At 42.6% G+C, this 16,673-nt stretch overlaps 1 protein-coding gene across 1 annotated transcript in view; it reads right to left on the bottom strand.

Annotated features, from left to right (window-relative positions):
* The window catches only part of GUCY2F (guanylate cyclase 2F, retinal), a 91,815-nt gene extending 75,876 nt beyond the window's left edge, over positions 1-15,939 (bottom strand). The window contains exons 1-2 of the mRNA XM_020898370.2: positions 15,210-15,939; positions 2,649-2,950 (exon numbers count right to left, since the gene is read on the bottom strand). Coding sequence (XP_020754029.1) covers positions 2,649-2,950; positions 15,210-15,939 — 1,032 coding nt within the window. The remainder of the gene's footprint in view (positions 1-2,648; positions 2,951-15,209) is intronic.
* Between the last annotated feature and the right edge of the window lie 734 nt (positions 15,940-16,673).

The raw sequence follows: 16,673 nt of genomic DNA on the forward strand, positions 1-16,673 counted from the left end.
TCTTGACCAAATCAATGAATTATTTTTAATAAATATATGTGTGTCTCCTAAAAGAAAGATTTATTATAAATATATCAGTGGCAATAATGTTCAAATCCAAAACTGTTAATATCTCTGCTAGCTACTTTTTTTTATTAGAACAAGAATCAGCAAAATCTTTGCTATCAATACTCAGGACAGAAAGAGATAAGAAAACCTAAGGTTGACCTGAATCATTTATTCAGATAGAAAGGCAATGCACAGAATAAAGGAATAAATAGTATACATAAAGGAGAAGATTATGGAGAATGTGTTAGGCACAATCAATTGCCTACACGACAGCCTTCTTCCTTGCTAATGGAATCTCAATTTTAATTGAGCATACTTTTCCAGCAGCCATAGGGTCAGTCACAATGGTCTCATTCTTCTTTCTAAATTTTCAGTTTGGCATGAGTATGGGACATGACTGATCAGGAAAGTGTGGGGAGAAGTCTGCTTGAAGACATTCTGGGCAAGATTTCCTCACTTTAAAAAAGAGACACAAGAAAGGAACATTTCTCACTTTCATTTGTAGACAGGTCCACTTGGATGTGCTGTCCAGAACTGTAGCAGTCATCTTGGGACCAGGAGAGCAACCAGATTATGAGGGCAAGCCAGCATACTATGGTTGTAAAGTGAAAAAGTGAAAATAACCTGGTTCATTGAACAGCTGAATTAACTGACTCTGAGACAGTGGAAACAGTGTCAGACTTTATTTTTGGGGGCTCCAAAATCATTGCAGATGGTGACTGCAGCCATGAAATTAAAAGATGCTTACTCCTTGGAAGGAAAGTTATGACCAACCTAGATAGCATATTAAAAAGCAGAGACATTACTTTGCCAACAAAGGTCCATCTAGTCAAGGCTATGGTTTTTCCAGTGGTCATGTATGGATGTGAGAGTTGGACTGTGAGGAAAGCTGAGTGCCGAAGAATTGATGCTTTTGAACTGTGGTGTTGGAGAAGACTCTTGAGAGTCCCTTGGACTGCAAGGAGATCCAACCAGTCCATCCTAAAGGAGATCAGTCCTGGGTGTTCACTGGTAAGGACTGATGCTGAAGCTGAAACTCCAGTACTTTGGCCACCTCATGCGAAGAGTTGACTCATTGGAAAAGACCCTGATGCTGGGAGGGATTGGGGGCAGGAGGAGAAGGGGACGACAGAGGATGAGATGGCTGGATGGCATCACTGACTCGATGGGCATGAGTTTGAGTAAACTCCGGGAGTTGGTGATGGACAGGGAGGCCTGGCGTGCTGCGATTCATGGGGTGGCAAAGAGTCGGACACAATTGAGCGACTGAACTGAACTGAACTGAACTGAAAGTCCCCGTATCTTCCAGTTTCGAAAAAAAAAAATTACTTGGGCTATTTTGTGTTGAGCTCTCTGTTAGTTACAGCCAGAGCATTATAACTAATACAATATGCTAGCAAATGCTGGAACTTTTCAACTTATTTATGTGCCACTCTAAATGCTTCTAAAAATGAGTGCCTTCTATTTCTGGCCTCTAACCTACAAACAAAAACTCCCTCTGTATTTTTTCTGATATAACTATCTTTGGCCTTCCCATCTTCCTCTCATATTCCTTGTCTTCTTTTTATTTCTCCCTCTTTGTTTTTGCCTTTTGTCCATTTTTTGATCCATTTTGTTTTTGTCCATTCATTTCTCTGCTTTCTTCCCATCTCCACTATTTTTTCTTCCACTAGTCCCTCTGGCTGTGATTTGAATCTGAAATATGTTTATACACATACTCATCTATACATATATATCTCTATTTAATTTCTTATATATTATTAGGCAGGAATTCTTCCCCATTCCCAAAGATTCCTTTCATATACAGATAGCCCTACTAGCAAAAAAAACACCTAACTTCTTCACCACCTTACTCATTCCTTCCCACAAAGGAGGAGTGACTTAGTCTGACTGGTTCATTTGGAAAGAGAATCAAACATGTGTATCCAAGGCCATCCTAATTTCTTTCTCTTAGGAGTGAGCTACCTATGGGGAGTACATACTCCACTATGCTCTTCTAGGTTACACATTTAAATGAAAGGCATGCCCTCATCGGGCAGGAATATAGGGGTCTGGTAATGCTGGTGACTAGATGGAGAAGGCTGATCAATCTTCAGATTCAGCAGTGGGAAACACATAGACAGAAGCTGTATTCCCCAATACCAGCTTTATTAATAATAAAGCCAGTATCTTCTTACATACCAGCTCTTATTGTTGACTTGATCAGAACTTGGGTCAGAAATAGGATTCATTTTTACTAGGCGCCCTTGAACAGCACTTATATGTATATGTATATATATGTATATATATATAAAATATGTATTTTAGCACTAGTATATATTAAAGTTTTGTGTCCCTACTCTTAAACACATTTTGTTTCTTTTACATGACTGTATGCTGTTATTGCGGGTAGCTTGAAGATAAAAAATAAAAATAAAACTCCAATAATGTGTCTTTGTTCTACAAAAGTTTTTTGCAAACAAAAGGTGTTTTTAACTTGTGTGCAGTTGTCTGTTATTGACTGAGTTTCCTCAGGAATAGAGGCACTTGATAGGAGAAATATTTACTTTCCTGATTTTCGAGTTTTTCTGATCATGATTAATTTGTGAATCTGCACTTACTTGATCTGACTCCAGCTTCTCAGGAATTTCACCTCTAGCTGCTGCCTCCGCAAAGGCTTGATAGAAGGTCTTTTCTTGGGACTCTACTGTGATGGTCAACACAGCATCATAGGCTTCCCGAAGTTTTGGGTTGTTCCTTAGAACCTGGTAGGGGGTATGCTTATAAGGTAAACTGTAGAGCAGGGTGTCATAGGGAACAAAGACATAGGTGCCATCAGTCATCTGCAGATCGTGAGCCCATTCCAAGAGATGCATCTGAGTCTCTCCCCCAATCAAAGTCGAATGCATACACATGATGATTACTGAAACCAACAAAGCAGAGAGGTTATGGCGGCAATTTGTTAGATACAGAACTAAACACTACAAACTGGGAGAAACAAATAAATGTACTATAACCAATTTGATCTATCTTAACGTCTTCAAGATGAGCAAGATGTTGAAACCTTGAGCTGAGGCTGAGGTATTTTCAGGGACTCTGATTAGGCAATAGGGAAAAATCAGATATGTCTACAGGCTGCAGAGTCTAATACTAGCTGGGAATAAGAACAAGGATAGCAAGTGGGAGGTAGCATAATGAAAGGCTTTGGAGTTAGAAGACCTAGGTTTATATCCTAATGTCACCACTTACTAGCTGTATACCCACCCTTAGGTAAGTTACTTAACCTCTCTCTGCCTAAATATTTACTTCAGAAGATGGTAGTGATGACTGAAGGAGGAATCCATATAATGGGCTTAACACACAGTGCTCAATAAATGGTGTATGTGTGTGTTAGTCTCTCAGTCATGTCCAACTCTTTGTGACCCCATGGATTGTAGCCCACCAGGCTCCTCTGTCCCATGGAATTCTCCAGGTAAGAATACTGGAGTGGGTAGCCATTCCCTTCTCCAGGGGATCTTCCCAACCCAAGGATAGAAACAGAGTCTCCTGATTGCATGCAGATTCTTTACTGGCTGAGCCACCAGGGAAGCCCTCAATAAATGGTAACTATTATTATAACTAAGAATAAGACACCTAGAAGAAGATGGGAGATTTTCCCATAGCCACTGTTGCTTTTTATTGCCTACCTCCTACAAACACACATTCTAACAGATGTTGACCAAGTGTTCCCACACTTACCAAGGCAATTATAGAAAATGAATGGCACTAACTCAAACTCTGGTATAATAATATTACAGGTGATATGTTCAATTTTTGAAAATCAAACTTCCTTATAATCAGAATTACTTTGTATTCACTCCAATTCTTCCTAGACTTATGAAACTATGTTGCTTGGCAAGGCTATGCTAGAATAGAGTGGATTGGCCACGGTTGGAGAATGGCAGCTAGATCATGAGACTGAGTCTTATATCCAATTTCGCCCTTGGCATGCTAAATGAGTTTAGTTTAAGTCCACTTGTGCTTCAGCGCCCACATCTTTAAAATGTAGATTCCAATGCATTTCACAGGTACATTGAGTGGTTTAATTAGATAATGCCAGGCAAGTACTCTGAGCTCCTTGAAGAAAGGCAAAGACCCTACTACCATTGGTAATATTAATTATACATGCTTACACGGAACCTTTAATCTCAGGAACTGAGTATGCTTAAACTATGTTCAATGACTAATGTTGGGCATTTACATATTGCTTCCTCTATTTTCAAAAACCTTCTTTGCAGTTGTTAGATAGCCCCAGAAAATTTATTCTTTGAGGCAGAGCTAGTACCCTTAATTTTTTAAGGCATACCTAGTAAGTTATGAAGTTGACTTAAACACCAAACACACACACCCACACCCACACACATACACACACTATAACTTGAATTTTCAAATGACCATTAGCTCCTTCAATATTATTATCCTGAGAGGTTCTACATGTATTTTGATGCACAAACTTTCTGTTGAATACTCTAGGGATATCTCGGGAGCTAGTTCATGAGCCACACAAGGAATTCAACCTCCCTGATTCATAATCACACATTGTATAATGGGGAAATTGAGTGACAGGGAGGTCTGACAAGGCAATGATTGGATTTAGAAGAAAAAATAGGACCGAAGGTCCGGAGCTCCCTAAATTTGGCTACACCATTAAATACGAATCACTGTGGTCAAGTTAGTGCAGTCACATGTCCATTGAGGGGAAAAATTGAGTTTTGTCAGGTGCTTCAGGTAGCTGGCCAGTTCTTCCAACAGTATCTCTGGCAAGTAGGTTAGTATTGGCATCTTTCTTCTACAAAAACAGATCAGTTGATGAGACCACGGTTACCCAAGAGAGATAAAATTCATTTAATTAACTTGTGCATGCATGCTGAGCTAAGTTGCTTCAGTCGTGTCTCTTTGTGACCCTATGGACTGTAGCCCACCAGGCTCCTCTGTCCATGGGATTCTCCAGGCAAGAATACCAGAGTGGGTTGCTATTTCCTTCTCCAGGGGATCTTCCCAACCCAGGGATTGAACTCAGGTCTCTTATGTCTCCTGCATTGGCAGGCGGGTTCTTTACTACTAGCGCCACCTGGGAAAGGAATATTAAAATTACTTCACTGAATGGAAAACATTATATAAAACTAAGTGCTTCGTGTTGGTTGAAATACAACAAATATTTTAACATAGCTGTGGTGTGCCAGCCAGATGCAACCTTCAGTAATGAAACATTCTTTCTCCTAGCTTTTGGGAATGTTTGGAGATAATAGCTGATACCTCCCTGGGAACTAGTCTCAGGTGAGGAGAACCACCTTTCCCAAGATTGTATCCCCTCAGTAGTGTACTAGAGCTGGCTCATGCTGGTTCACAAGAGCCAATGGTTATATTTTCAGGGATTTTCTGAGCTAGTTAATGTCATGTTGGTAGCTTGAAATTGGCCATGGTGGGCGTTACAAAACTATGGGAATCAACAAATGCTACAAATCAGGGCTTTTCCCTCCTCCCCCATAAACTGGCTGTTAAACAATTATTATCACAATGTGAAATGAAAATATCTCCTGCCATATTAATCAACAAGAAATGTCACAGCCATCAGTGATTTCTGGCCTCCAAATGTGAATGAGGGCTCCCAAAACTGCAATCCAGGGGGTGCTGCCACCCTCCACGGTGATTGCTGAGGAGCTGGGGGAATGCAAGAAGCAAGGTGAACAAGGAAACAGGATTGGCCCCAGATAGCTGAGGTGCATATGAAAGGAATGAATTCAGTGAGCCCAGAGGCTTGCATCTTCCCATACATAGAATGCTAAATTCCTTAACTTGATACCTGATCTTTGATGTTCAGACTGCCTGCTCCCTTTGTTGCAAACTTGTATATAGCCTGACTTCCTCCCATACATAGAATGCTAAATTCCTTAACTTGATACCTGATCTTTGATGTTCAGACTGCCTGCTCCCTTTGTTGCAAACTTGTATATAGCCTGACTTCCCCTCCTGCCTCCTTGGAGCAGTTTTCTCAGAGCTACTGAGATGCTGTCTCCCAGGCTCAGAGTCCTAAACATTCCCACCAAATAAAATAACTCTCTACTTTCAGGTTGTGACTATATTTTTTAAGTCAACAACACTGCATGCCTTTCTCTGCATCAGCCTGTGCCCAGTGACTGGTCAATATGGAGGCATAAAGGCCAACACTCCTTGCTACTGCTACTGCTAAGTCACTTCTGGACAATTCTGAAAGGCCATCCCAGCTCCAGAGTTCCCACTGGGACTGGCTGGGGCCTTCGTTGCAGCTGCATGACAGTTTAATTTCTCTCTTTCCAATCCTACTTCTGTCTCTCCTTCACAGACGTTGTCCTTGAAAGCAATCCCCCAATAAGCTTCCTGCAGACAAATCTCCATCTACCATACTTTTTTCCAGGGTACCAATTTATGACACTGGTTTAGATACCCACTGTACACTGAACTGACATCCATCATGGCACGTACAAGATGTATTGCCCTTATTTATTTATGTCAGCTTCTACTATGAAACCATGAGTTCCCTGAAGCAAAAAAACTGTATTTTATTTATTTTTGTATCCTGGTACATAATTATGCACCAAGTATACAATGAATATTTGAAAATTTCAGAAAGAGAAGTTAGGAATTGGGTATCTTTTGTGGGTTCCTTGAGATGTGAGACATAGGCATTTCAGATTGTTAGTATGGAGGAGCAATTCAAAGGGATATTTGCTGGGCAGGTAGATACTAACATGCCTGTCTTTAATGCTTAGTGCCATTAACTATGCTCAAGACCTTACCCTCAACCTGAACCTCTCCTCTTAATTTTCCTTTCATTGGCCCACATGGAGGTCATTTCAGGCAAAGAGTCAGAATTTTTATGGCTGGAAAGACTCTTGAGACCATCTACCTCCTCTTACTCCCTTATTATTTTACAGATGATGAAATGGAAGACTCAAGAGGGAACAATCACAGTATACTCTATTTTTTGCAAGGTAAGACTTTGCTATTGAACATGATTAAAACAGAAAGCATAAATACGGAATTCAAACAACACCATCTTAATTTAATAGATTGTGTGCTTCGTGAATAAGGATTTTTGGATGCATCTGTTCTACATGATTATTTTACTAAATAGCTTTATTATCTCAAAATGACATTCATTAAAATGGGATTTTACCTGTAAGTTGTCAGGAAAGGATTAGTAGACAGAAACCTTAAATCCTTGACAAGGTCTAGGTCAACAGGTAATCATTGAATAATATTAATCTGTAAGTTTCCATCCTGATTGTTAACTGTCAAGCCACTCTACGGCCTAAACAAGGACCAGGAAATACATCCTCCTGAGATCCCATCTCACCAAGATATGATACTAGCACTTTCTCTGAGCCACCTGAGCCCCACTTGAGTTGTCTAACAGCTATGTCTTCATACCGTGGTACACACTATGGCAGGGTGCTCAGAACCCTTCAATGCTAGCAGCAGGAAATGTCATGAAACTCTAGAAGCTAATTCCCAAGTCACTCAACTCCCACTTCTCTTCCTATATTAAAATACTCTATCTAATACTTCCTTGAGATATAGGAACTGTGTTTCTCCAAAAGCAAAGTTTATTTCTCCCAAATTCCTGGCTATAGAGTGCTTGGTGGAGGAACCTGAGCCCAGTCTCACATCTTATGAGATGAAAATGTTTTCACTAGCTACTGCTGAAGAAGTTCTTAGAAGTCCTATTCACACCGTGAGCCTACAACACTGCTCCCAACCCACAGAAACCCTCCATTCTACTGTCCTTGATTTTCATTTTAACCTTTTGTGATATTTCCTACCACTAGCATTCATCTTAACCTATTTCGTGTTAACGGACATTGAGAGAGATGGGAGAGAATAAGCAGTCCAGAGTGGGAGAGGGGTATCCACTGTGATTTATCCCAGGTCTCACATTCTCCCAGGATTCACACCCATGGGGCCACAGCCTGATAGAAGTAGATTCATACCATCCTCCTCTCAGCTCTCCCCCACCCACTCTATAAAATGGATACATAACTAGAATCTGCATGTTTCCCAACCACCACCCCAAAGTGTGATTCAGTGCAGGAGGCCCTCAAAAACCATACTTTTAGAACACCACAGTACGTGATGTGTGGCTATTTCTATCAATTGAGGACACCTCACACATTTTTAGCATTACGTCCTGAGACTATCACTTACATACCTGCCACCAGTGTTGAACTGGTTCAAGAAGCTCAGCATGCTGTCAGATGCATATTACATTCAATGGCCATTCTGTCTGTATTAGATCATGCTTTTTCATACCCAGTAAAACTGGTATTACAAGTACTTTTACTGCCTTCACATTGCTGCCCAGCTTGCATTTTTAATATTCCTTCATATCTTGCAACATATGTTTTCTTCAACTTTTCCTAAACTGCTATGCAGATGTGTGTATGTATGTTTGTGTGTGTGTTCAGACACACACAAGAGTCGTGTCTGACTCTTTTGAACCCCATGGACTGTAGGCCCGCCAGGCTCCTCTGTCCATGGGATTTTCCAGGCAAGAATACTGGAGTGGGTTGCCATTTCCTTCTCCAGGGGATCTTCCTGACCCAGGGATCAAACCCGTGTCTCCTGCATTGGCAGGCAGATTCTTTACCACCGAGCCACCAGGGAAGCCCAGATAAGGGCTTTTAAATGCAGGAAGCCTAGATGTTTATAGATTTTCTCTTGGGCTGGGTCTTCAATAATTACATCATCACTGATAGTGGACCCATTCATGAGAGCAAGTTGTCCTTTCACCATTCACAGTGATTTACATTTAACTATACCAAATTCCCTATCAGCACTAAGGTTCTTGGTCATAGTATTATACTATCACTATTGTTATTACTGTAGGAAAAATGGGATAATGTTTATCACTTTGAGGCACTTAAGAGAATTTCATCAGTGGGCCCAAAAGTTAAGAGAGAAAAATGGAAGGGAAACACACCATGGAAACACAGGATCTCAAGTGAGTATGCCTTAGGGGCATCCCTCAAGTACACAAGAGGCAGTAGAGCTTAAGTCTTTCATTAAACCAGTGATTCTCAAAGTATGATCCCCGAACCATCAGCATCAGCACTACCTTGAGCTGCTTAGAAATGCAGATTCTAGGGCCCTATTCTGGCCCTATTCCAGCCCCCGAGTCAGAAACTCTGGAGGAGGGATGTAAGCCTTCCAGGGGATTCTGCCCACACTTAGGTTTGAGAGGCACTACTTTAGATCAACTTGACCATGTAGCCTAGCCCTCCTACTCACTAGTTACGTGATATTGGGCAATTATTTGATCTCTCTTCGCCTCCAAATCGGAAAAGGCAATGGCAACCCACTCCAGTACTCTTGCCTGGAAAATCCCATGGACAGAGGAGCCTGGTAGGCTGCAGTCCATGGGGTCGCAAAGAGTCGGACACAGCTGAGCAACTTCACTTTCACTTTTCACTTTCATGCACTGGAGAAGGAAATGGCAACCCACTCCAGTATTCTTGCCCTGGAGAATCCCAGGGACAGAGGAGCCTGGTGGGCTGCTGTCTATGGGGTTGCACAGAGTTGGACACGACTGACGCGACTTAGCAGCAGCAGAAGCCTCCAACTCTCATCCATGAAAGTGAAAGTGTTAGTCACTAAGTCCTATCTGACTCTTTGCAACCCCATGAACTGTAGCCCGTCAGGCTCCTCTGTCCATGGGATTCTCCAGGCAAGAATACTGAAGTGGGTAGCCATTCCCTTCTTCAGGGGATCTTCCCGACCCAGGGATCAAACCTGGGTCTCCTGCATTGCAGGCAGATTCTTTACCAGGCTTCGTCCACTCACTAGTTATGTGGTGTTCGGCAAGTATTTAATCTCTCTTAGACTCCAAAGTCTCATCCTTAAAGTGCATTTAATGGTAATTGGCCTTACTTTATAGGGCTGTTGCAAAAATTGAATGAGATGGTCCATATAAAACCCTTGCAAAATGACCAACATATAATAAATACTCAATAAATATTAGCTTTTATCATTATTGTCATTATTACTGGTGTTTTTTTTTTTTGGTATGTGTGTGTGTGTCAAGAATCTTCAACAGATGGCAGAGGCTGGCCAGATCCCTGATAATGAGGTAGTAATAAGGTATCTGATTTTGGAAGAACAAGAGAAGGACATTCTGACAGTGTCCTAGTTACTGAACATCATATTGTAACTAAGCACTCCCAATTTGGAAGGATTTAAAGGAATCCCCAAATGGTTCAACAGCCTGGTAAACCCAAATTGAAAGGATTTCACAATCAGCCAAGCATTGATAGGCAAAAAGGTGAGGAGAAGGGAGGAGAGCTTGAAATAGTCATTTGAAAAGTTCTCTAAAGAGCTTTTCAGTGGGGCCTCCTGCTAGTCTTTGTGAGAATTAGCAAAAGAACTAGGTAATTGCAATTCCACAGGTGCTCAGCCTGTGAGAGATGCTCTTTCCTGCCTCTGGATCAAAACCTCCAACAGGACTCGTGGTTTAAGGAGTGGAGAGTGAACGAATTTTGGCCCTCACATCCACTCAGCTAGGTTCTCTTGTGCAGGGCACAATTTCCATAACCACACACAGCAGCACTGACCATAAGTTGAGGCCTTTATCTTTGATCAATATCTCTCCTTTATGACTTTTTTGGAAACAAAGATAATTGGTAATTGCCTCTGAAGCTTAAAGGAAACAAGCTGACAATCTGGGAGAAACAGAATACCAACTTCTCTGGGACTTCATTTACCCCATTCTTTGATTTTAGTGATGTCTGTGTCTACCTACTTGTTATGTGAGATCCACAGGCGTTGTAAAACTTAAAAGAGAATACCTTTCTCCTGGATAACCCAGAGGATTAAATAATATTATCTATATGCAAATACCTTGTAAACTGTAGAGTTTTCATTGTCTCAGTGGCAGCCTCTAATAACGCCCCCGCTGTTTCCCCTTCCGAAAGCCCACAACCATTATTATTTTTATGATCATCTTTACAGTTAAATTTTATCATTGTCTTGCTGTCGTGTAAGCACAATTTAGACTGGTTTCTAAGAAAGACATTCCTTCTGACTCCAGTTAAGGTGCCAGTAAGCACTCACGCTTATGCTCATGTTGAGTCACTCAGTTGTGTCTGACTCTTTGCAACCCCATGGACTGTAGCCCACCAGTCTCCTCTGTCCATGGGATTCTCCAGGCAAGAATACTGGAGTGGGTTGCCATTTCCTTCTCCAGGGGATCTTCCCGACCCAGGGATTGAACCCATGTCTCCTGCATTGGCAGGCAGATTCTTTACCACTGAGCCACCCAGAAGCCCAGTGAGCACCAGAAACATAAATTTATGTGAAAGAGAAGTGGCATATCAGCCAGAAATAAGATAACTTTCTCTACCCTCCCTCCCCACCACTACGTCTCACTGCCACCACCACTGCCACTGTCACGTGGGGCTGTGGTAAGCAGGTCAGACGAAATCAGCTTTCCAACTATTTCCATTACTTCCAAACATTGCCAGTCCTCTCCAAAGGAAGGGATCCCTTTCTACTATATTTTGTACATCCCAAAAGGTCCTACTCTGAAGGTTTGCTTGCGGGTCCATAGTGTTAAGAAGTAGCTTCATATCCAGCAGAATAAGGAAGAGGCCAGGTCCTGCCTTGCTCAGTCCTTCTCAGCTGAGGTCACCACGAAAACCTTAGTGCTTTTTCAGTCATGATAGTTAACAGCTAGGAATACTATTACAGTATTATACTGTACTGTATAAATACTATATACAGCATTACCATATTTCTAGTCCCAGTCGAAAGGTGCTAGAAAATCAGCTAGAGATGTCAACCACAAATTGGCACTTGTCATGGGTGCTTGCCATCTACTTCTACAAGGATTAAATCATGTGCTGCTGCAGCTGCTGACCTTCAACACCCCTTGAAGGAGTTCAGGGTGGAGAGCAGAAATGAGGCACTCTGTGCTCTGGGAAAACTGGCAGGACAGGTCTTCAGATAGTTAGATATTTTCAGGAGCTGATTTTATGAGCCCAATTCTTGTATCTCCTTGTATCTAGAAAAGCACTAAAATCCTTCATGGTGATGGCTGTTTCTCCTGACTAGCAGAGGCTTCCTGAGACCAGCAGAAACTTTCTACAATAAAATACGTGCTTGATTGCATGTACTCCTTCTTCACCAGAATCACATATATACTGTCCTTTCCCCGTATCTCTTTGGAGCAGTTTCTCAGAGATATCTGAGGTGCTGTCTCTCGGGTTGCTGTCCTCATATTGCCCCAAATAAAACTTAACTTGCAACTCTCACATTGTGCTTTTTTTTTTTAAGTCAACAGATTTTTGATCTAGTATGTGCTGAATCGGGTGTATTGTAACTGTCCTCACTTGTTCTGTTGGCCCAATCCATACTCATTGGGGCTTCCCTCATAGCTCAGTCGGTAAAGAATCTGCCTGCAATGCAGGAGACCCGGGTTCAATTCCTGGGTCAGGAAGATCCCCTGGAGAAGGAAATGGCAACCGCACTCCAGTATTCTTGCCTGGAGAATCCCATGGGACAGAGGAACCTGGCAGGCTACAGTCCATGGGGTCGCAAGAGTCAGACACGACTTAGTGACTAAACCACCACCATACTCATTAGCTTCCAACTCAGTTTCTCACCAGATCTCCCATTCTCTGATGGGACCAGAGATGTGCCCTGAACCTCAGACTTCGTGGCTAGTCCCGATACTCAATTTACATTTATACTCTGAATCCTGCTTCTCATGCTCCTATTGGCTGGTGCACTACTCTCAATGATCAAGCGGACAACAAGTTTACCTTATGACTCACTCCTCTTCTGCAAATCCTTCTACCACATTCCACCCACCACTTGGGGCACCCTCAGATACCAACAACTAGCTGTGCCACGGGTGAGTACCACACACTCTTGGATACTGCACACCGAACTGCCAGAGGTCATACTCAAACCACAGATCAACCAATGGCTCAGTTTCCCTGCATCCACCCCCAACCTACCCACATTCTGATTCATGTTGCTGAGGTCCCAGCATGCCTCATCTGAGTCTGCATATGTTTTGTCAGAAACCCAGGGTAAAATCCTTGCAAGCAAGCTTTGTCTTCACTCACTTTGTCTTTCTGAGTCCTTACTGCACTTTCTGTTGCTTCTCTCCCTATTCAGGGTCTTCCTTTGCTCCATAACCACATACCTTCCTCTCTAGGTTTCCAGGCTCCCACCTCCATTCTGCCCCCATCTACTCTCTCACCCCCATCTTAAAATTTTCATTCCCTTAGTGAGCTGATCCACACTGTTATACAGAAAAAAATCTGATTAAACAAAGTCATATTAAGAAAAAATATCTGGTAACTTAAAGTAGGGAAAGTTTATTTGCATTTTCATGAACTTGAAGCAGTGGTTCTTGACTCTAGCTTTATTTTGCAAGCACCTGGGAAGCTACTTAAAGTACCTTTACTGCGCCCTCACCACCAGAACATTGGGCTATCTGGAGGTGGTACTCTGGCTCCAATCATTTTGAATAGATGTCCAAGTATTTCCAGTATGCAGCCGGAGTGAGAACCATTGACCTAAGGGAATGAATCTCCAATAGTAGGGCAATAATGTGTATTTGCTACCTCCCTGCCTCAAAAGAGTTGTGGGTGTTGAGCACTCAATCCCAACTTCTCTCAGTCTGAAAACCCAAAGAGCTTTGGGGCCTGGATTTATTTAACACTTCATGGTAGGGAACAAAATGTCATTTTAAAGAGTATACTATTTAGAATGGGTGGGATGTGAAATGCTCATGGAATGTAAACTTGCAGGAGACACGGTCTTCATGAAGATTTGTAACATATTATAAAGTTATGGTATTAAATATGTTAGCTTGTTTCTGGCATGACTCCTTCCTGGAAATGGTTTTATATCTTTGAAAATAATTTTGTGCTCTGCTTTGAAAGTATCAGGCTCTATTATGAAGTAATCAGAGCCACACTGATTGCTTAACATTTATAGGATCTTGTAGACTCGAGCTAGAAGCAGACTACTGTAGTTCCTGGAACTAAATATTCTTGCCCTCATCCTCCCATAACGATCATAATTAAGGTCCAATACTGGAGACACTCAAAACTTAAACTGAGCTTCTGGGTATAGGCCAGCCTCAAGCTGGACCATTCTCTGACAAGTGCATTGTTATGTTAAGGAAATGACTGGGACCAGGACTAATCCTAGAAGTAATCAGTTTGACAAGTAGTTTCTGAGCTATCTGTCTGAAAGTGATGGAATGACTGCAGTAGAGGATAAGCAGTGTTCCCACAAATCTTTGCTACTTTCCAGAAAAAGGTAAGGTAGAATAGAAAAAAAAATCAAGACCCAGTGTCACAAGGGCTTGCAGTAAGTATATGTAAAACACATCCATCTGATTTAAGAGGACCAGGAAGAGTCCTCCCCTTCCCCAAAATGCACCCAACTCGCCCTTAGTCAGTGGGTCAGTCCTCTGCTTTACAGTTGCTCCATGGTCTCTGCAAGAATCATCTTTGAACAGAAAACTTCTCTTGGAAGGGGAATGGTTACAATTTAGGTAGGTTTCTCATTTTAATATGCTTTCTTTTATCAGCTAGGTCCCTCCATATCAGCTCATTGTGTGCTGCAGAGAGAGAAGAACCCTGCTTTCAAGGACTAGAAAGCAAGAAGGGGTGGGTGTGCATTTTGGAGTCCAGAGAAGACACGTTCTAAGTGAGAGGTGATGACCCAGGGACACTGGGCACCTATGAGGGAAAGTACCCAGAAGGGAATCAAAGGTAAATCTCACTTCAGTGACTAGATTGGACAAAAATAAAGCTCTAAGAACACCCCTTCTCTGCTGATCTGAAACTGCCGAGGTCCTAAGAGCATGGAGGGTGTGTGGCCACAGCTGCTCTTGGTGCTAATCTTCCCCACCGAGGCGCTGAAAGCAGGCACTGGCACCCAAGGGCATTTGAACCACAGAGGTCTTTGTACTTGTACTCAGTTCATAAAATAGGCTCTGTTGAAGCAGGACAGTCTTGGGGCCTGAGTGTGATTGAAAGGGGGCAAATGCATGAAGAACTGGGGAGTAATGTGCTATCCTAGGCTGTGAGGGTCAGAAACCTTTCACTGAAGCCACATTGAAAGCTGAGCCACGAGAAAGCACTCACTGCGAATTCTATCTGCCTGGCGAATCTGCTGGAGAGCTTTCTGGATGCTTTGGCTGTCTTGTCCTGTGGTCAGGACGACCCCTACTGGTAGGCCGCAGCTTCGAAGAGCACTTGCAACTCGATAGGCTGTGTGCACCCAAATGTCTTCATCTGAGGAAATGACTCCAGCATGAGCCCACTGGAAATATTTCATGACAGTTAGCAGCACCCGGATGGGAGAAGGGAGGGTTCGAGAAAAGGTCGGGTGGCTATTTTTACTGTCTAATTCATAATTCACGCAAGCCCAAGAGAAAATCCCTTTGTCCCAGCTGTTTCCCAGGAGCGAGGCTGCCTCACAGTAGCCGGGGTTGGCAGGTCCAACAAACCCTGAGGCCATCTGGTGGTGGGAAATGAAACTGGAGAGAGCCCTGGAAGCCTGGCAGTCTTCATTGAAAATCACATATTCAAGAGAGTGACCCAGGTCAAAGGCTGGGTCGTTATTGATCCGCTCAGTGGCTAACCGAGCAGCAATCTCAGGCAGGGCCTTTGAGAACAACGGATCACAAGTCCAAGGGCCCACCACCCCTATCTTGTAGGGTGGTGCCCACACCTGCAGTGGGAGAGACGTAAGGACCAAGAGCCACAAACACCACAGGAGCTTGAAAGATGCAAGGCCATGTTGTCCTCGCTGTCTTCCCAGAGTCGCAAACCAGAGCATAAGGTGGGAGAAAGGCCAGGGTCCCAAGAACATAGCCCTCCTGCTTCCAGTAGGCTAATGAAGAAACACTGGAAGGTGATTCTGTTGTTCCGAGATAGACAGTGGGGTGTCCAAGTGCCTGTCAATCAGAAGAAAAGGTATATTACTCCCATTATTCCTGAAGCTTCTGGAAATAAAAGTTATGAAAGAAATGTGTGTGTTAGTTGCTCAGTCATGTCCAACTCTTTGCGACCCATGGACTGTAGCCCACCAGGCTCCTCTGTCCATGGGATTTTTCAGGCAAGAATACTGGAGTGGGTTACCATTTCCTCCTCCAGGGGATCTTCCCAACCCAGGAATCGAACCCGTGTCTCCTGTGTCTCCTGCATTGTAGGCAGATTCTTACCCACTGAGCCATGAAAAGAATGGCAGTCCCTAAACTATAAGTTTCCCTCCCCGACCTTGATCAAAACTCTTCCTGTTTCTCTAGTTCTCGTAATCCTTATCTCAGGAGATGACACCTGCATCTATGCTTGCTCTGGTCAGAAACCTGGCAATCAGCTGAGATTCTTTCTTCTTCTGCCTCTCACTCAATCTATCCCCAATTACTGTTGATTCAACTTCAGCAATAGCTGCTCATCTCATAGTGTTGTAAGGATTACATGGATTAAAACATACAGCAAATGCTTTTAATATTTAATTATTTTAACATAATAACACATCATTAATGTTATTTTAGTGATATTATTATTATTATAGTTTCAAGTATGTCCATTTTTCTCTAGCAG

The sequence above is a fragment of the Odocoileus virginianus genome, unplaced genomic scaffold (assembly GCF_023699985.2).
Source record: "Odocoileus virginianus isolate 20LAN1187 ecotype Illinois unplaced genomic scaffold, Ovbor_1.2 Unplaced_Scaffold_1, whole genome shotgun sequence".
NCBI lineage: Eukaryota > Metazoa > Chordata > Mammalia > Artiodactyla > Cervidae > Odocoileus > Odocoileus virginianus.